General features: G+C 44.4%; 1 protein-coding gene and 1 long non-coding RNA gene across 3 annotated transcripts; both read left to right on the top strand.

The window, feature by feature from the left end:
* Positions 1-6,798: 6,798 nt before the first annotated feature.
* Positions 6,799-10,387, top strand: ica1 (islet cell autoantigen 1). 2 transcript variants are annotated; one of them, XM_049729672.2, is made up of 13 exons: positions 6,799-6,939; positions 7,897-7,926; positions 8,011-8,176; positions 8,242-8,314; positions 8,379-8,502; positions 8,577-8,775; positions 8,910-9,035; positions 9,099-9,182; positions 9,250-9,329; positions 9,417-9,463; positions 9,601-9,834; positions 9,897-9,974; positions 10,039-10,387. In XM_049729672.2, exons 2-13 carry the CDS (start codon positions 7,910-7,912, stop codon positions 10,164-10,166), a joined length of 1,356 nt encoding a protein of 451 aa, XP_049585629.1. In that variant the 5' UTR covers positions 6,799-6,939; positions 7,897-7,909; the 3' UTR covers positions 10,167-10,387. The 2 variants fall into 2 exon arrangements, with proteins under 2 accessions (XP_049585629.1, XP_049585630.1); XM_049729673.2 differs by lacking the exon at positions 6,799-6,939 and adding an exon at positions 7,224-7,620 and having other exon boundaries at positions 8,614-8,775.
* Positions 10,388-11,233: 846 nt separating this feature from the next.
* LOC125974847 (uncharacterized) lies at positions 11,234-17,830 on the top strand. Its single transcript, XR_007483743.2, has 6 exons — positions 11,234-11,517; positions 11,598-12,517; positions 12,620-13,787; positions 13,853-15,110; positions 15,181-15,983; positions 16,253-17,830. It is a non-coding gene; the product is annotated as an uncharacterized lncRNA (long non-coding RNA).
* Positions 17,831-18,563: the final 733 nt, after the last annotated feature.

Below are 18,563 nucleotides of genomic sequence, written 5' to 3'. Positions count from 1 at the left end.
TTTTGCCGTATTTCTCCTAAAATTGTAAATCCACAGTCAACCCTCTGGAATCTGACACTTCTACGATGGAAGAACGCAGGAGAAAAAAGAAAATCCAAGCAAGAAGACACCCTCTCGGCTCTGGGTGCGTATTATTTTGCATTTCCCGCTCCTTTTTATGTGTTTACCTTTGCGTAAAGGATTCAAGCTAAAGCAGAAAATGGGCTGGAACTATGGACGACAAAGTGCTACACATCAAAGGTAAGACTCAAATATTTTTATGTGGAACAATTCTTACTTTTTTTCTATTTTATTATTCGATCTTTATTTTTAGTTTAAAATAAGCCCTTGAAAAAAACTTTTATTAATAAAGTTGATTTTGTGCTGTTGAAAAAAAACGTTTTACTAAAACATTTCTTTGTTCAAGTACTTTAAACTGGTGTAATGTGAGCATTATGAAGAACCAGCAGGGGGCGCTGATGACAGCTCTTAAACAGTCAGCATGCAATTGACTGCCTATTAAGCATAATGGCTGTTAAATGTTGGTTATTACGCTAATACGCGGCTCCACGCAAAGATTTGGAATGAAATGAGCTTGCTGATGTTGCGCAGAGTGAGAACTCCAAAACTAACATGGCCGCTTCTCGCCATTTCCACTCGTGTGACACCGAGCAGGTCCTGAAGGACACAAAGAAAAAATTTACGACGCCGAGGAACAAAGCTTGAAGCGGCCCGCTCATAAATTGCTTGCAATTTTTTTCCCCTCCCCTCAGCGATGGCGACGGGATGACGAATGTCCGCCGACTTTTATTTTCGCCGCTTTCCGTCTTCTCAGCGGAGCCTCGTTAACGCCAATACGGAATCCGCATGAGGCTCGTTGCGTTACTAAATTATATGCAAAGTTTCATTTGCAGAGGTTTTTGAGACTTTTTATTCACACTGTCCTACTTTATTGTTCAGCCATATTATTTTATTGACTTATTTGGAATGCCAGCCGTCAAAGCTCAAAGGCATAAATAGACAGAAAAAAGTAAAACAACAAGAGCATTTTTGCGGGTTAAAGTTTTAGCATATATTTTGTTGTAGAATAGTCAAGTTGTAAATTTTTTTTGTAATATTTCCTACTAAACATATTTCCTGCTTGGGACTGATGAAAAGGTCCAAATGGTCCACACAAGACGATGACTAGCACAATAAATAAGACAAAGCACCTTGCTGACAGACCGGACCTTTGGGAGACAATTATCACCTCGCTGCACCACATTTGACTTTTTTTTTTTTTTTTGCACTTTTCAATTCTGAAAACTTTTCAAACTTTATGATGACAAACTCGCGCAAATGACGGGAAGAAAAAGGTCACGGTGGTAAAATGAATTACCGCTTTGCCCTGAGTCTACTGCTTAAAAAAGATTTGATGTTAATGAGTGTTGACTGTAAGGCATTTTTTCTTTTTTTTATTGTTTTTTTTTTCCCCTTCGCTAAAATCAATTAGCATAACTTTGACTTGATGCTTTGATTGCCCCCGTCAATCATCTGTTATTTATTTTCATGCTATGTTTTGAAGTTCACTTCAATGCTTAATCCAATTAGAACTGGAGTCATTACAGATTCGACAAACTTTGTCGCCATGTTATACTCGCGCTCGATGACAAAACAGTTTAGCTTCTTATGTACATGCTTTACGTTTGGTAGCAATGGAATAAAATTCCTAAGAGGAGTGGAAGTAAAAGGCCCCTGGGTTGACCTTAAAATGGCGGCTTTAAATCAAAATGGCTGACTTTTTGTTTTCTATCTTTTCAGATGTGGCTTCTTGAGACTTTTTTACGCATCACCATTGAGTCATGGTGCAACTTTGTGGAGCCGTCTGACTTCATAGCAAGACTGTAAGTCGAAATCCTGTTCAGTGTTCTGAGGTCCACGTTCGCTACCTGATTAATTTAGCGTAGGCGGAAGGTGTGGAAGTGCAAGAGAGCATCATGAGAGTGTTGTGGGTGATAGGCGGCATCTGCAGGAGTAAACAGATGACTTAGTACTGGCCTTTTGGCAGAGGCATGCGTAGGGAAGGTGGGTGCGCTGGGCTGTGCCTTGACATTTAGCGGGATTAGAAAAAGTTCCTCTGCGAAGGTGTCAGGGGTTGCTCGGCATCGCAATCACGTGAATCTTCTTCACGGTGACCTCCGAGCTAGGAACAACTTTTGCCTTGGAAGTTAGCGTTAGCTAAAATAAAACCAAACAATCGATAGACTAGTCAATTATCAAAACAATCGTTATGGTGCATCCCTAAATTTAATTTGTTAATAATTTGTTTTAAAAAGTATATGACGTACTGTAATTATATATATTGAGCATATCAACTTAAAAAAAATTGTTAATACCACTAAATAGTGATAGACCTTTTCATTTGTGATTTTTTTTTTTTTTTTTTTTTAGTTAAGCCCAATATTTTTCATACAACTCTCGGGTACTTAATAAATTGTCCTGTCATGGGACACAGGACTGCCAATGGTGTTTTTTAATTAATTGTACTAATCGTCGTGCTCCACTCATATCAGGTAAAAGTGCAGAATTCATTAACCTTTGTCATCTTAATTGCTTTTGGGGGCATTCCCGCTGCGAGATTAAAACGACACACACACACACAAATGAAACATCTTATTAAAGTGGGAAAACACACCACAATGTCATTAGAGCGCGGCAGGTTTTGCCGAGAAAACAAGTCTCTTCGTAAACATTCACGACTACATTTTGCACGTTTATTTATCTTGTAGTAGGAAGGCTCAGTGCCTGTTTTTATCTGACACGCTAAAAAAAAAAAAAAAAATATTTATTCTTCAATAAAATTGTGTACAAGGTTCTTTATAATATTGTTTATAATATTAGTTATTTTTATTTTATTTTTTTAAACTGCTTTAACACCCCCAAATGTAGTTGAATGGACAAATGTTCTTTTACACCTTGTCCACTTGTTCATCATCTTTTTCCCGTGTTGTTTTCAACTTCATCATAAAACAGTCGCCCCAATAATGAGTTTTGTGTGTTTGTTCAAAACAATATTTGTTTGAATCGCAATGAGGGCTGACGTGAATTTTCATTATCAGTTAACGAGATGATTACTGTTGAGCTAATAAGGCCAGAAGAGCGGGAGGTAGGCCGGATGCTTTGCGAAGCTTTTAAATGTCACTTACAAAAACAAAAAGAATAATATTGTGGGTTAGGAAAAAAAAAAGGTTTATCAAGCATTGGCAGATTCAATTAAAAACATACATCAGAAAGATGTTCTCAAACTAAATCAAGTGTCGTGTTATATTAATCAGCATTATAAATGGGACCCTCATTTTCTGTCTGCACACATTAGATAAGCCAAAATGGCTACTCAGATAAAAAATGTCCAACTTCTTGTTCACTTATAGGAATGGGTCCTGAAAAAAAAAAAAGCTTAAAGATTTAATATCGCCGAACAATGTATATAATGAGTTTCCATTGGGGCATAACAACGGTAGCCAAAGCTAAATTTTAATCACTAGCAGCATTAGCGTAGCACCGTAAGGCTTAAAAGTGTAAATAATTTTGTAGAAATGACATTTCAAACATGGCGCTCTGAAGCATTTTGATACGCGGGCTGTCGACTTGTCCGCCCGACGGCTATTTGTGTGCTGTCGACGCTAAGCTAACGCTAATCCCCATCGCAGCTGACACAGCACAGCCATCTCTGTAATATGTGTGCATGCGTGTGTGTAGTCACGAGAAATTCCTGTGTATGTTAGCTTAGCTGGCCTCAAAACAGATTACACTCTCCATTTAAAAAAACAAATACTTAGTATTTTGATTTATATATTTGTCATATTTAGCAGTCATCACATGACTTTTTAACCATAGTGATTGCTACTAATATTGCCTATGAGGATTATGGGGGATTTGAGCTATAGTACAAAAGATGATCTTTAATCTTATTTTCCAGCTAACAGTGTGCTTGATGAAGTTGTGGAATGTTTTGGAAGAAACTTTTCGTACATGCGCTTAACGTGTTGCTCTACCACGTGGATGTCCTTGACCACTAAGCATTTTGGGCCCTTCATCCAGCAGTACTTAAGCTAGCCGCTGGCTATTTGGCATGCGTGGTGGCATCGCGGACAGAGCGCGTGTCATCACGCTGGCGTCGGCCCGAGCCAGCCTCGCTCAAGGTCGCTCCTCCATGCATTTTTTACAACAACCAAAAAAAAAAAGACACAAAAATGGCATCATCCTTCTCTCAGTTGTCAGCGTACCTGTAGTCGTCCATCTCTGTCAGCTCAGATCACCTTCAGTCCTACACACCATATTTATCAAAAGCCACGCCGACTTTAATTGTTTCAACTTTACTGTACGGTGATCCCTCGCTAGTCGCGGGACAAAGACTGAGCCTCGACCTCAACGGCGAAAATTTGCATGGATGATTCCTGCCTAAACATATTTACGACAACCGTGCTGTGATTGGCCAGTGGTTTAGTGAAGGGTTATTTTTTTGTTTAAAACGTGCTGAGAATGTCCAACTTTCCGTAAGTAGCACGAATGCTTGGAGGAGAAATAATTTGAGTATTTTTAAGGACAAGAGTACATCCTTTTCTCCGGTCCATCATCCTAAACGTCGGCGGTGTCGGCGTGTCAGGGAGGCCCTCACATCACCGGCTGCTCTCCAACAGGATTGCTGAGCCGTGTTGAAGTTACTTTCAAATTTAACGGCCTCCACTTTCCTCCCGCATTCATCGCGACGCGTCGTCCATCTATCTCGGCCCGAGGCGGCGATAGTTCCCGCGAACCGTGAGAGGCCGCCGTATTTCAGCGCGTGGAGAATTCCCCGTGAAGGGTAAGGGATTACGGATTGCGGCCCTCTAAGCCGCCCGGCTGCCCAGCGAGGATGTCTCTGAGCGGCGTAATCTTCAAACGCAGAGCAGAGTGATGAGTGGGCACCCAAGAGTTGCACGGGATCTAAATGTGTTCCGCTGGGTTTACTGGCGATAGAAGGGAAAAAGAGGCCGAGTCGTGGGGGGGGGTGGTGGAATTTTTTCAGGTGTCTCTACTTTATTTATTTCTCTGATAACGTAATACTCTTACACCCTACATTTGAAAACAAATAGATTGGTAGTTTCAGATAAGAGTGACCCAACAAGTACTTTTGGAAATCGAGGAATCGTTCACAATATTGTGCGGGGATATGAAAACTTTGCGGTGGGAATGAACTTAGCTCAACTTGATAAGAAGCAGCAGTTTTTTTTTGACTCTCCATCTTAACTCTGAAGGCTAACCCGTAAGTCGCTAAAGCTAACCATAGCAGAGGACATCAGGTCTTGAAAGGTCGGGCATGGCCTGCATCATATCCTCGAAAGTGTGTCTGCAGTTCACAAAATGGCCGCAGGTTCTTCTTGCAGTTTCTGTCATCTTTTCTCGTGGACCCAGCAAGCAGTGCTTGTGTCTGTCAGATACATGCCTTATAGGAGCGGCAAATTACTTGACACAGTCGGATCATAACAGAGTCACCAGGCATGACGGCGTGGAGAAGCGGCAACCACAGAAGTTGGCTCCCGACCAGCAAAACATTTACTTTTAGACCTTCAGGCATGTGTATTTTAAGTAGAAATGTCAAACTCATTTCCACTTACGGGCCACAACCACAACGTGACCTGTGACGGAAATGAATCGGGCATTAAGGGTCTTAAGGGTGCCCGCTAAATCAAAAAGAAGCCATGCTAGCTTTTAAGCTCTAACATGGATGGGAGTGAAATCCCTAGAAGAAGACTTTATTGATCACACGGTGGGGAAAATTCACTGAAAGAGCCGGAACAAGAAGCGCACTCATCAGAACAAAGCAGTAGTGACACACACATACCCGATCCATATCGTTAACGCGATTAAGCGACGGACGGGAAGCTTGTCCAGAGCCCCCCTTGTCTCGCCGTCTTATTTAAGAAATCCAACATCCGCCGATAGCATCAAGATGGACCTCAAGACTGGGGGGGGTGAAGGACATCAGATGTCCTTGGCGTAGACTCTCGAAGATTGAGTCCATCAAAAATGAGGCGAAGGGTTCAGGGTTTTTATTTAAGGCCGAGATGCAAATTGGCTCGCCAATTTACGACACGCTAACGGCAAAGGGTGACCCGGAGGGGGCCCGCAGATCAAGGGGCTTCATGCACTCGCCGACATAATCAATTTGGAAAACACACACGCACACACACGTGTAATTCGGTGGTGTGCTGAGGTGTAAAATTGTGTGAACTCTCCAAACAGGTACATCCATTTAGGGCGTGACAACAAAGTGCCTTCAGGTGACAACAAAACCTACACGCTATTAGATCAGCTGCACTACGATGGGATGGAATAAAGCTCGGGGCCCCCACAAGGGGGGGTAAGGGGAGTTCCAGGGAGGGGAGGGGGTGAAGCGATAGGCTATTAAAGTGGAGGCGCTTGCTTTGTGTTCTAGCACCACCCTTTGGAGAAGTGAGGAACTGCACCTTGGAGAATAACTGGCCAGTAAAATACTGCTTGAAAATATTTTCTGTTCTGTGTTCTACCAATTATCACTTTATGTGGTGATATCAGACACGCAGATAAAATGATAAACTCACTTTTGTTTATATTAAAATTAATCTGCTAATAATTCTTTTTATTTTGTGTAAATAAACACTTGCAACTTCAATAGACGCACCTGTAACACTTTTATTTATTCAATCTGATGACAGATCAGGCACGCTCCGTCAAACCAGTTTTCTAACAAAGACACAATTAGTTTATTATGACTATTTTTGTTGCTTGTTTGCACGATACAAACACTGGGTTGGTTGGACTGGCCAATCAGAGAGGAGATAAGGGAACGAGGTAACATTGGGTGACGTCATCGGAGATGTTGCGGTATTGAAGATGAGGAGGAGGAGGAGAACGCAGCCCTGACAGATGATCGTGACAATTTAAGGAAAACACGGTGAGGTGCGTGTATTGGGGATGTATTTTGGCATATTTGTGGTGTGTTGTCATTTCCCTGCCGAGGCGCGTGCACGATCGATGATGAGGAGTTATGACGAGCGCGCTGCGGCAAACATAATCAGAAATAGTCTGACATCAATTTTATAAAATAATACTCCTTGTGTCGCTAACTGAAATTCAAACAGCTATGTTTCTAAGTGGGATGTATATTTATATTACAGCTAGATAGAAAATAGTTGTTCGATGGTCCTCCGGAATACCTAGGTGGCGCTCGAGCACTCATAGCACGTCAAGAGGTGAAGTACAAGCGTCGAAGAAGAACTCAATGTATTTCATTTCCTCCTTACCTGCCCGAACGTCATTAGCACTTTTAAATTCATAACAACCAAATTTACTTGGTTTATAATGTAAAGTTTTAGCAGAATAATATTTAAGGTTTTCATTCATTGATTTTTGTCTTAAATTATTGCTCACATGAGGACGAAGAGCCGTTATATTTCGTCGTTGCAGTGCAGTCACGAGTCTTTTAGTGATAATTTATTTTATAGTTTTAACAAACGGTTTTCCATAAGCTAGCAATGCGCGTCGAGTTTGAATTTGAGTGGTTTCGTGAGGTTTTACACCAAGATCCCCCTGGACGACATATATGACCGGTGGGTGGACTGCAGCTCCAAATCGATGCAGGTCCGTGAGAATAAATTAGAATACAGATGGGAAGTCCATTTATTTCAATAGTTTGTTTTGAAGAGTCTATTTTTAATGCCTTCAGAAAGATACACACAATTCCAGTATTTTCAAACCTTTACTGACAGTAAATGTTACAGTAGACTTGAAGCAGCTCGACTTTTGTCCTTCTCTAGGTTCGTTGTGTGAAGCCAAGATTAATGGGTTTGTAACTGGGGTCAAAATTTAAAGTGTTTTATATTAACTTAATAACAAAATGATTCCCTCTCCCCACAGATTATCCTAAAAAATGCAAGGCAGGAACTTGTGAGTAAAGTACATCTCTTTGTCAGAGTAATAGGTGACCCGTTAATCCATTCCTGACGTCATGTGTGTGTTATGTCTGAATAGCTGTTCCTCGGGCGACCCCGAGCTCCTGGGCCAGGACTCGCGTTCGGTGGTGAGCCGCTTCCAGCAGCGTTACTGGAAAACCAAGCAGACGCTCATCAGGGTGAGCGGCACAAAGGAGGACCAACACGTGGTGGCCTCAGACGCAGAACTGGATGCCAAGCTGGAGGTCTGTTTCAAATTAGGGTTTGAGTTAGGGTTTGTGACTGAAAGCTGCTTTGTTTTGGATGTCAGGTGTTTCACTCCATCCAGAGGACGTGCATGGAGCTGCTGAAGGTGATCGAACAGTACCAGAGGAGGATCTGCTGTACGTGTCGCCCGTTTAATTTGACTTGTAACTCCGAACACATCCAAGTTTCAGTTGCTTTCAGTTCTTTCCCAGGAGGAGAACGAGCTGGGTCGCTTTCTGCGCTCTCAGGGCTCTCAGGACAAAAGCCGTGCAGGAAAAATCATGCAGGCCACGGGCAAAGCACTCTGCTTCTCCTCCCAACAGAGGTCGGCTTCACACCGGCACCCGCGCAGATGACTGCCACCGCTATGCTAACGCTCACGGTAAAATCCTGCCGCAGAACGGTGCTGAGGAAGCCCCTGTGCCGACTGTACCAGGAGGTGGAGACGTTTCGCTTCCGGTCCATCTCGGACACGTGGTTGACGGTCAAGCGCATGGAGCAGAGTCGCACCGATTACAGAGGAGCTCTACTGTGGATGAAGGATGTCTCCGCCGAGCTGGACCCAGACACACGCAAGCAGATGGATAAGTTTCGCAAGGTAACCTATATTGCAGATTTTTATGACAGGATAATTTACAAAATGTCCACAAGAGGGCAAACTTTCCCAACAAAAAAAAATGTGATGCCTGCTAAATAACACACTTGTGTCATCACATTTAATGTGTGTGTCAGGTTCAGGCGGAGGTCCGCTGCACTAAGCGCAGCTTCGATCAGCTGAAGACGGACGTGTGCCAGAAGGTGGACCTGCTGGGAGCCAGTCGCTGCAACCTACTGTCCCACGTGCTGGCCACCTACCAGGTAGGACTCGTCGTGGGTTAAAATTATGGGTTGTGACCCACATGCTTTCTGGTGTCCCTCCAGACCACTCTGCTGCACTTCTGGGAGAAGACCTCCCACACCATGGCCGCAATTCACGAGAACTTCAGGGGCTGCCTGCACCACGAGGTCCACATCATGCCAATAGCGCCATTTCGTATTGCACAATAATATTTCATGTTGAATCTGATGACAGGAGCCATCAAGGGAAAAGAAGAAGAAGAGGAAGAAAAGTAAAGTACAGAAAAAAGATGAAGACAACGCTGCTCAGGAAGAGTATGTAGCTAAATAAACTGAACTTGATTTAAAAAAATAATAATAATAAAACCAAACTTTTGGTGTGTGCGTATTTTTGTTTTGTAGACTTGTCTCATTGGGGGATGACAACAGAAGCAGTCCAACAAAAGAAGGTAAAAATGTTCTCAATTATAAGAGAATAATTGGACTAAAATCACTCAGTAAGAAATTATTTCTACATATATGATATGAAAGTAGGATAAAGTCCATCAACTACAACGTTACCAACACCCTACTTTGGATGTTTAAGGAGAAACGTGTGAATCATCCTGGGAGCTCGCGGAAGAGGACAAGGACGGCTCGGCCTTGCTGGAGGAGATCCTGGGAGGCTTGACGCTTCACGACCCCGCCCCCTTGTCCCGACAGTGGAGTCCGGTGTTTGGAGACACCCAGGACGGAATCGCCACGGCTGCAGAACCACGCTCACTCTTTCTACCTTCTCAGCTTCTGGACCAAAACTTGAACCAAGCTGCTCAACTCGCAGGTATGGACAACTTGGGGAATGAAAGTGTTCACCGGAAGATGAATGCCCCGATTGTTTGGTAGCTTCAGAGAGAGGCGGGACCACCTCGCAACCTGTCGCCATGGGAATTGAGCACCCCCAAGATGCCAGTGGATTTAAAGGTACAATATTAAGACCTTCTTCTGATTTTTAAGACCAGGCTTTAACCGTCTCCCGTCTCCATAGCAGGGAGCTCTTCCGGTCCATCCAAGGACCTGTCGGCATGGTTCAATCTGTTTGCAGACTTGGATCCCCTGGCCAACCCGGACACAATCGGAAAAAGTCACGCTGAGCAACAACTTCACAATGCTTAGCTAGGTGCGTGGCCATCCACGCTAACTTGCCAGCCTCCTACCAAGCCATAGCAAACATTCAAGGGATGTCATTTGCGCTTCCTGTTAAGAGTGAGAAATGCAAACGGAATGAGCTTCAGACTGGATTTAAGTAGACGGATTATTATTTTAGCCAAGCCAAAGACGACCACGCGCTCTGTCGACCCTGGCGTGATGGAAATAAAACATATCATGACAATACATTTACATTTTCTGTCTAATATTGTCACACGTTTTGTTTGGGTAAATAAGACTCTTTAGGGCAGCGCTTCGCAATTATTTTCCGTGATGCCCCCCTTAGGGAGAAGAAAACATTTTGCGCCCTCCAATGTTATTAACATTAGAGAAAATAAAAAAGTTCTATATTATCAATGTTATAATATATTATAAGATCTGTTCAATATTTTTCCATGGTGTCCCACTGCACGTTTTATCGCCTGCTCTGTTTGTGCTGTGTTGGCTCGTGAGTTCTTTTCAGTGAGCGAGTGAACGAATTATTTTTTCAGTTTATGACTTCAACCAGTAGGTGTCAGTAATGCACATTGAAGCTGGTGCCACCTCACCATCAAATAAAACGAAGAAGAAAATGGGTTATATGCAGTTTTTGCAAGAACAATTCATTTTAGGATGAACTATCGATACAAATATTTTCATTTGATTGAAGGCAATGGCGTTAACCACTCGACCAGAGCCTGCTCGGAAACATAAGGAGATTTGGTCCTATTGATAGGGTATCCATCCAAACATGTTCGGTGTTCAAAGTTTCAACGGATAGTCCGAAGCAACCGTTTCCACAGTAGTCACCATGACAGGCGACCACCCGGTGGCGTCAGTGTGCCGAGCGCCGTTGGACGATCGGGAGAAGAAGATTTGAATTGATGGATGTGACGTCAGGGCTTTAGGTCAATTGAAGACAGGTGTGCTCAAGGGGAGTTATCATATACGGGTGCCACCGATCGCGTGGCGGCAGACGGTTTCTCAGGTAAGCTAGCATGCTAGCAAATGTTTGTAGTCTCCTGCCGTTTTTCACGACGGACGCCGTGTTTGTTGCCCGATTTTCGCACTCAAGGGGAGTTCTCAAATGCAGGCGCCACCAAATGTTTGTCGTTTCTTGCCGTCTCTCACGACGGACGCCACGTTTGTTCGTTGTCGGATTTTCACACGGCGACTGTAGGCGTCGAAGTTAACTGGAGACCGCAAGGAGAGTTTTCAAATAGGCCCCAAAATGTGTGCTTTGTTGCCTTTTCTCACAAGCCTTTTTTTTGTTTGTCGCAGGATTGTCGTACTCTCGTGACTCGGCAACGTCACGTCCACCGCGACGGTGGGCCTGGAGGTAAATTGTAGGCCGCAGGCAATTTAGCCCGTGAGCAAATGTTTGCCGTTTCTTACGTTGCCATTTCTTATTTTTTGCAGGATTTTCGCTGTCTAGGGAGTGCTTGAGGTTTGGGCACGGCGCGCCACAATCGACTTTGCGTCGCGTCGTTGCGCGTTTTGGTGGTATTTTAAATGTCTTTCGCGTTTGTTTGTTTTTTTAATGCTGGCCAGCATTTGTTCATTCGTTTGTTTGTAGAAGGTTCGTAAATGACGCCGCCGATAAGCGCGTGTTTGACTATGGGAAATGTTAGTTTGACTCTAGTCAACTAAACCGTTATTTAAATTATTTTATGTTATGCGTGTGCCATTTCCGTGTTATGCAAACTGCTAAATGTAACGAATTTGTTACGTCATGTCCAAATCAGAGCAAATCCATTCAAAGAAGGCGCCCGCCCGCTCTCGTTCCGTTACGCAACAAACATTTGCGCGGGTTATTTTCTGCCGTTTTGGACGGCGCCAACCTGGATCATCTGTCCAATGTGAGGTGAGTTGATTGATGAAATGAAAATATAAATTATAATCCTAAATAATTATTATAATTTACTACAATATAATGATATCTTTTTTCAACTGCAAAACTCTACTTAGTATGTATAAAATTAAAATATCTATTTTTGTTGCATTTTTGTTATTTTCTCCCGTTTTGGACGCCGCCAACCTGGATCATCTGTCCAATGTGATGATTGATGAAATTAAAATATGAATTATAATCCTTTATATTATTTATATAGTAAATTATTATAATTTACTACAATATGATATATTTTTTCAACTGTAAAACTCTACTTAGTATTTATAAAATTAAAATATCTATTTTTGTTGCAATCACTTCTATTTGTCTTTTGTAGCACTAGAAAAGGCTGCCCAGCCACCATCCTTCTATACCAAGCAAGCAGGAGGCTCTTGAGGAGCTATTTCAGTGATGCTGAGGACACTGAGGAAGAGTAGTCCTAAATCAGGTGAAAACCTGTTTTTGTCAAGTTTCAGCTTCCCAACACACAATGGTTGTCGAGTTTTAGCTTCCCAGCACACAATTAATGACTGTCTGTGTGTTATTGTAGGCTGCAAGAGGAGCTGAATGGGAAAAGTATAATTCCATATGAAAAGGCGCAATGGCCTATCCAAAGGAGCAATGGCCTATCCGAAGGAGCAATGGCCTATCCAAAGGAGCCATGGCTTATCCAAAGGAACCATGGCTTATCCAAAGGAGCCATGGCCAATCCAAAGGAGCCATGGCCAATCCAAAGGAGCCATGGCCAATCCAAAGGAGCCATGGCCAATCCAAAGGAGCCATGGCCAATCCAAAGGAGCCATGGCCAATCCAAAGGAGCCATGGCCAATCCAAAGGAGCCATGGCCAATCCAAAGGAGCCATGGCCAATCCAAAGGAGCCATGGCCTATCCAAAGGAGCCATGGCCTATCCAAAGGAGCAATGCCATATCCAAAAGAGCAATGCTATATCAAGTCAAGAATCAAGCAGCACGCTGCAAAAGTCAACATGTGCGGATCATGTGCCCAGGAGGGGGCAGTGTGGTTGCCTTTGGTTATGGGTGCACGACGGAAGGGTTGCAGGTGTGGACAGTGTTTGGGGGTCTGATGGTTGGTCTTGCTTAAGAGGTTGTGGCTTATCTGGATCCAGCGGTGTCTTGTGCTTGGTTGCCATTGACGGCTCACTTGGGGGAGGACGTGGTGACTTGGATGGAGACAAAACTGAACTTTGTCCTAGCTTGCCATATGACTTGTACCATTTTGTGTCTTTTTCTAACCTGCCACTGTCGTGCTTGCTGCGTTCTTTGTTCTCCCCCATCGGTGTAGGGCGGCGTTGGAGCGAGCCGATCCCGAATGTCCAATTTTGCAATTTGACTTGTACCATTTTGTCTTTTTCTAACCTGCCACTGTTGCACTTCATCTAACCCTAACCTACCACCACTGTGGTATTTGCGTTCTTTGTTCTCCCCTAGGTGTAGGGCAGCATTGGAGCGAGACAGTAACATTTTGTCTTTTTCTAATCTACCACTGTCCTGCTTGATCTAAGCTGTGTGTCCTTTGTTCTCTAGGTGTAGGGGGCGGTGTTTGGGCGAGCCGGTCCACGAGGAAGACGTAATGATGCGAGCAGCGCCCAACTCATTGCATGTTCTGCCATTTTCAGGCCGGACGCAAAAGGGGGGGGGCGCACGGCCCGATCCGACCCGGCGACGGTCACCAATAGTAGCTAGCCGCTGTGATCAAGTAAGCAAGTGACCGACAACTTGGGGTGCTCTTTGAGTTTCTAACATTTGTTTCTGTTTCTGCAGATGGCGACCGGGACGTGACACAATCTGATCAGAGGTGGACTGACTGCTGTGGCATTGATCCGAAGTCGCCGAGTTCTGAGGGAGACCCGCTTCCCTGGAGGCGTCGACCTGCGCAGCTTCAACGTGTGAAATGTTTTTTTTTATTTTTTTAAATTACACCAGCGGTGTCCCAATGGCTGCATACTGAAACAAATTCAGAATTCGTTGACACAAATTCATTAAATCAATCACGAAATGTTGCCATTGATATTTTGGGCTACAAAGCAGTGTTGTGTTCATACGTGTGGTGTGTTGATCAAGTTGCCCCGAGGCTGCCATTTGGACACCAATGGTGACGTGTGTAGGGCTGCACGTGTATTGGAAAACTGCCATATGGTGGTGGTCTAGGTTATTGACATGCACTTTAAGACAGCAAAGATTTATTTTACATGTCTCAAATGAAACATGTTTTCTTGCCTAACTATTTGTAACGAGTTAAGACGATAAGTCATTGATGTAAGTTAAAGTTAACTAAACTGATCTCATTGCGATCAAATCGTTAAGCTCCAGCCAAGAATTTTGCACAACTTGCCTCAATGCAGTGGTCTGGCCCAATACTGCCATATCATTGATTTTCCAAAATGTTGTGCAGCCCTCATTGAGTGCCAAACGCGCAGCGACGGCAAGCGCAAGCGACCGCGCAGCGACTGCAAGCGCTAGCGACCGCGCAAGCGACCGCGCAAGCGACGGTAAGCGCAAGCGACCGCGCAAGCGACGGTAAGCGCAAGCGACCGCGCAAGCGACGGTAAGCGCAAGCGACAGCACGCGCAAGCGACAGCACGCGCAAGCGACAGCACGCGCAAGCGACAGCACGCGCAAGCGACGGCACGCGCAAGCGACGGCACGCACAAGCGACGGCAAGCGCAAGCGACGGCGCAGCGAGACTTTTGTGCTTGTCTTGCAAGGTGGAAGAGACGATGTATGAAACGAAGAGCCGGTGGACGGAGGCCACCATACCCGCGATTGGTGAGCGGGTTGCAAAGGAAGGAATCACCCAAAGAAAGCAACGTCAAGTGTTGAAGAGGAGCCTGATGCATGACTGGCCAAGGCTGGCCAGAGGCGGTGACATGGCAATCCAATCTGCAAGCGTAGTGTACACGCTTGTTGGTTTTAATTTGATTTCCTTATTTTTCTGCCTTTCAGCTGGCAGCGGATGGGGTGAGCGCCAGCCTGCACCCAGAGGGACTGGGCTGCACCCACAAGACCAGGGAGGGGGCAGGTAATGAGTACGTTGACAGAAGTGAACCGCATGCAACTGAGTGCCGTTTGTCTTTTTGCACTTGTGCGAGGCGGAAGATGAGTCCAACACCGCCCGGAGCAGACCCGGACCTTGGCCCGTGACGAGCGGCCCGCACGAGACTGATGGGTGCAGATGCAGCCAGCGTTTCGGGGGAGTATGACTTTGGTTTTTCTTTTGTGCTTTCCCTACCCTGTCTGTTTGAATAGGTTAACTAGTAGCACGCACGAGCATTTGGGTTGCTGTGACCCTCTAGATACGAATCGGCAAAGTAGACACCCCTTCCCTCCCTCCCTCCCGCCCCTCTCTCTCTCTCTCGCTCTCTTTCTCCAATGCGCCCGGCAGTACCTGCATGGCCTGGTGCGCTCAGGGTGGAACGTGGCTATACCTTGCCCTTTGTGGAATACCAGGGTATAATGTCTGCCTGCCTGGGTCCCAGTGTCGTCGACGGTGTCGAGGACGAGGAGATTCTCCGTGACGCTCTCCGCGACGTCACGTTTTCCTTTTTTTCCCTCTCGGGGCCAAGCCAGCTCTCCTCAGGGGGGACTGGCCGGTTGCGCTTAAGTGCGCACCAAAGCCTCTTCTCATCTCCCCTCGCTGTCTCCCTCCCTCCCTCCCTCCCTTTTTGTAAGGGGTTAAAGATTTCATAACCCGGATCGCTCCAATGCGGAAGGGCCATATGAGACATGCCCGTGCGCGCTGCTAGTTACCTGATTCAAACTTACCTTAGTTGAGGTCGCTGGTGGAAATTTTCCTCTTGCCAAAACCACCACAATATGTCTGCCTTTCAGGATTGCCGAGGTAGCGGATGGGACGAGTGCCTGCACAGAGACGGACCGGAGCGCAAGACCAGAGGTAATAATGATAAACTTTATTTGTATAGCACCTTTCATACAAGAAATGCAGCTCAAAGCGCTTTACAACAATTAAGGAAATTATAAGCATTGAATGCTTCACATAGGAACAGACAGAAAAAGAACATGAACATGTTAAAACAAAAACATGAATCTATGCATACACAATCAATAAAGTGAGCTTAAAATAGGAGCAAGCTTTAATAGATGGGGTCATGAGTATGTCCACAGAAATGAACCGCATGCAACTGAATGCCGTTCTTGTTGCAGTTGCGCGAGGCGGAGGATGAGTCCAAACGTCAAATACCGGCCGGGAGGGGAACCCAACCATCGGATGCGGATGCGGCGAGGGCAAAGCGCCCAGCCAGCATTTAAGGAGAGTATGACTGTTTTTCCTTTTGTGCTTTCTTTCTTTCTTTCCCTCCCTCCACTTTTTCACTGGGTGTGCACACTGGCCGTCTGCATGAGGCCTCTCTCTTTCTCAGCGCTGCGTCATTTTGCAATATTGTTGTTTTATTGTTTTTGTGTTTTTTAAATACATGAAGTGAACTGTTTGTACTGTAATTGTGTGTGTACTTCTGAACCTGAATTAAACTGAACTGAATTCAAGTGGTCCATTTTAAACATTGGCATGGGCAGTCTATCGTGCATACAAACTGGAATCATTTGAGACCTTCTCAATGACGAGACATTTGTAAAGTTAGTCTCAAACCAAATTGTCTTGTTAAATATGCAGTGTCAGGCTTTTTAATTTTTTTAACTACACAAAGAAAAGCTGCATGCATTCTAAATTGTTGACAAAAGCCAAGTCGCCAGACACCCATAGATGCAAACGACAAGCGACAAACGGTGTCTGTTGCGACCAATAAGTCATCTTTGGCAACCCTGCTTTAAAATGGCCACCGAACTCAGAATCTTGCAGAATTTTGGTACATTTTTCTGTACAAGTAAAAGCTGGTATTTTAATCTAGTCGGAGCCATTTTTTGGTTGGTTTTGAATCGTCATGTGGGCGTTCTTGTGAATAAAATCAGTTTTCTTCCTGTTGGTGGTCTTGTAAATAAAGTCAACTTTGGTGTCAGTCATCATTCGCGATGAGCCTTAATTGAAGCTGCAACTCTTGAATGTGAAACTTCTTGCATGTTTTGTTGCAGGGCTTGATGTCCCCATTGGCTGTCTGACTACAAAGAAGGCTGTTTCTGTACAGTCCAGGTTGTTGCTGACGTCAAAGGAATTTATAAACAGCGTGTAACTTCCAGGACCTTAGCTTTCAATTCAAAGCACAGTTGCTTAACTATACGGCCAGCCTTGGTACATGTACTGGCTGGTACCACCCAGTTCAGAGTAAAGTAAAGGCTAGAGTGGTTGTCTTAATACCAGCATCCTCATAGAATGGAGCATATGTGTCAAACTCCTTTTGTTTCGCGGGCCGCATTGTAATCATAGCTTCTGTCGGAGGGCCATTATGACTGTCAACCCAAATAAATGTACGAGCGCCTCATATATACAGTAAAAGCTACGAAACAAATTGACAAATAACTCATTTTCAAATCAGATGAGTAAAAACTGGTCAAAAAACAAAAAGATATTAAAAGTGAAGACAATTTGCAAATCTTGTAATGACACGAATTTGATGCACAATTTGTCTTCGCGGGCCACATAAAATGAAGTGGCCAGCCGTATCTGCCCCCCCCACCCGAGCCTTGAGTTTGACACTTGTGGGCTAGATGAATTCCAAGTGCTACCACCGGGTGGCAGCATATTTGCCTCAAGCTGTCTGGTGCTGGGTCAATGCGATGCATCTTTCGTTGTTTTGCCCAAAGCAACCTAATAAACAATATTTGCCTCAACCTGTCTGACGCTCCATTGAACTGTATGCAATAATTTTTAACTTGAAACAACTACATTACAAATGATAGGCGCCCTTATTAGACAGCTGGGTCAGTGTGACCCGTCTTTTGCGGTTTGTTTTGCCCTAAGCAACCTAACAAATAAGCATAGGTACTGTCGCTATCTCGTCAATGTGCATGTCTCTAAAATGTACAAAGCAAACTCATTTGCATAATAAACTTCCAAACCACATGCTAAAAATTATTGCATACAGTTCAATGGAGCGTCAGACAGGTTGAGGCAAATATTGTTTATTAGGTTGCTTTGGGCAAAACAACGAAAGATGCATCGCATTGACCCAGCACCAGACAGCTTGAGGCAAATATGCTGCCACCCGGTGGTAGCACTTGGAATTCATCTAGCCCACAAGTGTCAAACTCAAGGCTCGGGTGGGGGGGGCAGATACGGCTGGCCACTTCATTTTATGTGGCCCGCGAAGACAAATTGTGCATCAAATTCGTGTCATTACAAGATTTGCAAATTGTCTTCACTTTTAATATCTTTTTGTTTTTTGACCAGTTTTTACTCATCTGATTTGAAAATGAGTTATTTGTCAATTTGTTTCGTAGCTTTTACTGTATATATGAGGCGCTCGTACATTTATTTGGGTTGACAGTCATAATGGCCCTCCGACAGAAGCTATGATTACAATGCGGCCCGCGAAACAAAAGGAGTTTGACACATATGCTCCAT

The sequence above is a fragment of the Syngnathus scovelli genome, chromosome 9 (genome assembly GCF_024217435.2).
Source record: "Syngnathus scovelli strain Florida chromosome 9, RoL_Ssco_1.2, whole genome shotgun sequence".
Taxonomy (NCBI): domain Eukaryota; kingdom Metazoa; phylum Chordata; class Actinopteri; order Syngnathiformes; family Syngnathidae; genus Syngnathus; species Syngnathus scovelli.
Note: the sequence above shows the minus strand (reverse complement) of the source record. Positions and strands in the feature narration are given on the sequence as shown.

What these genes read in the sequence shown, in the direction of transcription:
- ica1 (XM_049729672.2), top strand. An exon ending in TGCTTCTCCTCCCAACAGAG is followed by an intron (nt 8,503 to 8,576) that starts GTCGGCTTCACA and finishes ATCCTGCCGCAG; the next exon opens with AACGGTGCTGAGGAAGCCCC. An exon ending in ACGTGCTGGCCACCTACCAG is followed by an intron (nt 9,036 to 9,098) that starts GTAGGACTCGTC and finishes GTGTCCCTCCAG; the next exon opens with ACCACTCTGCTGCACTTCTG.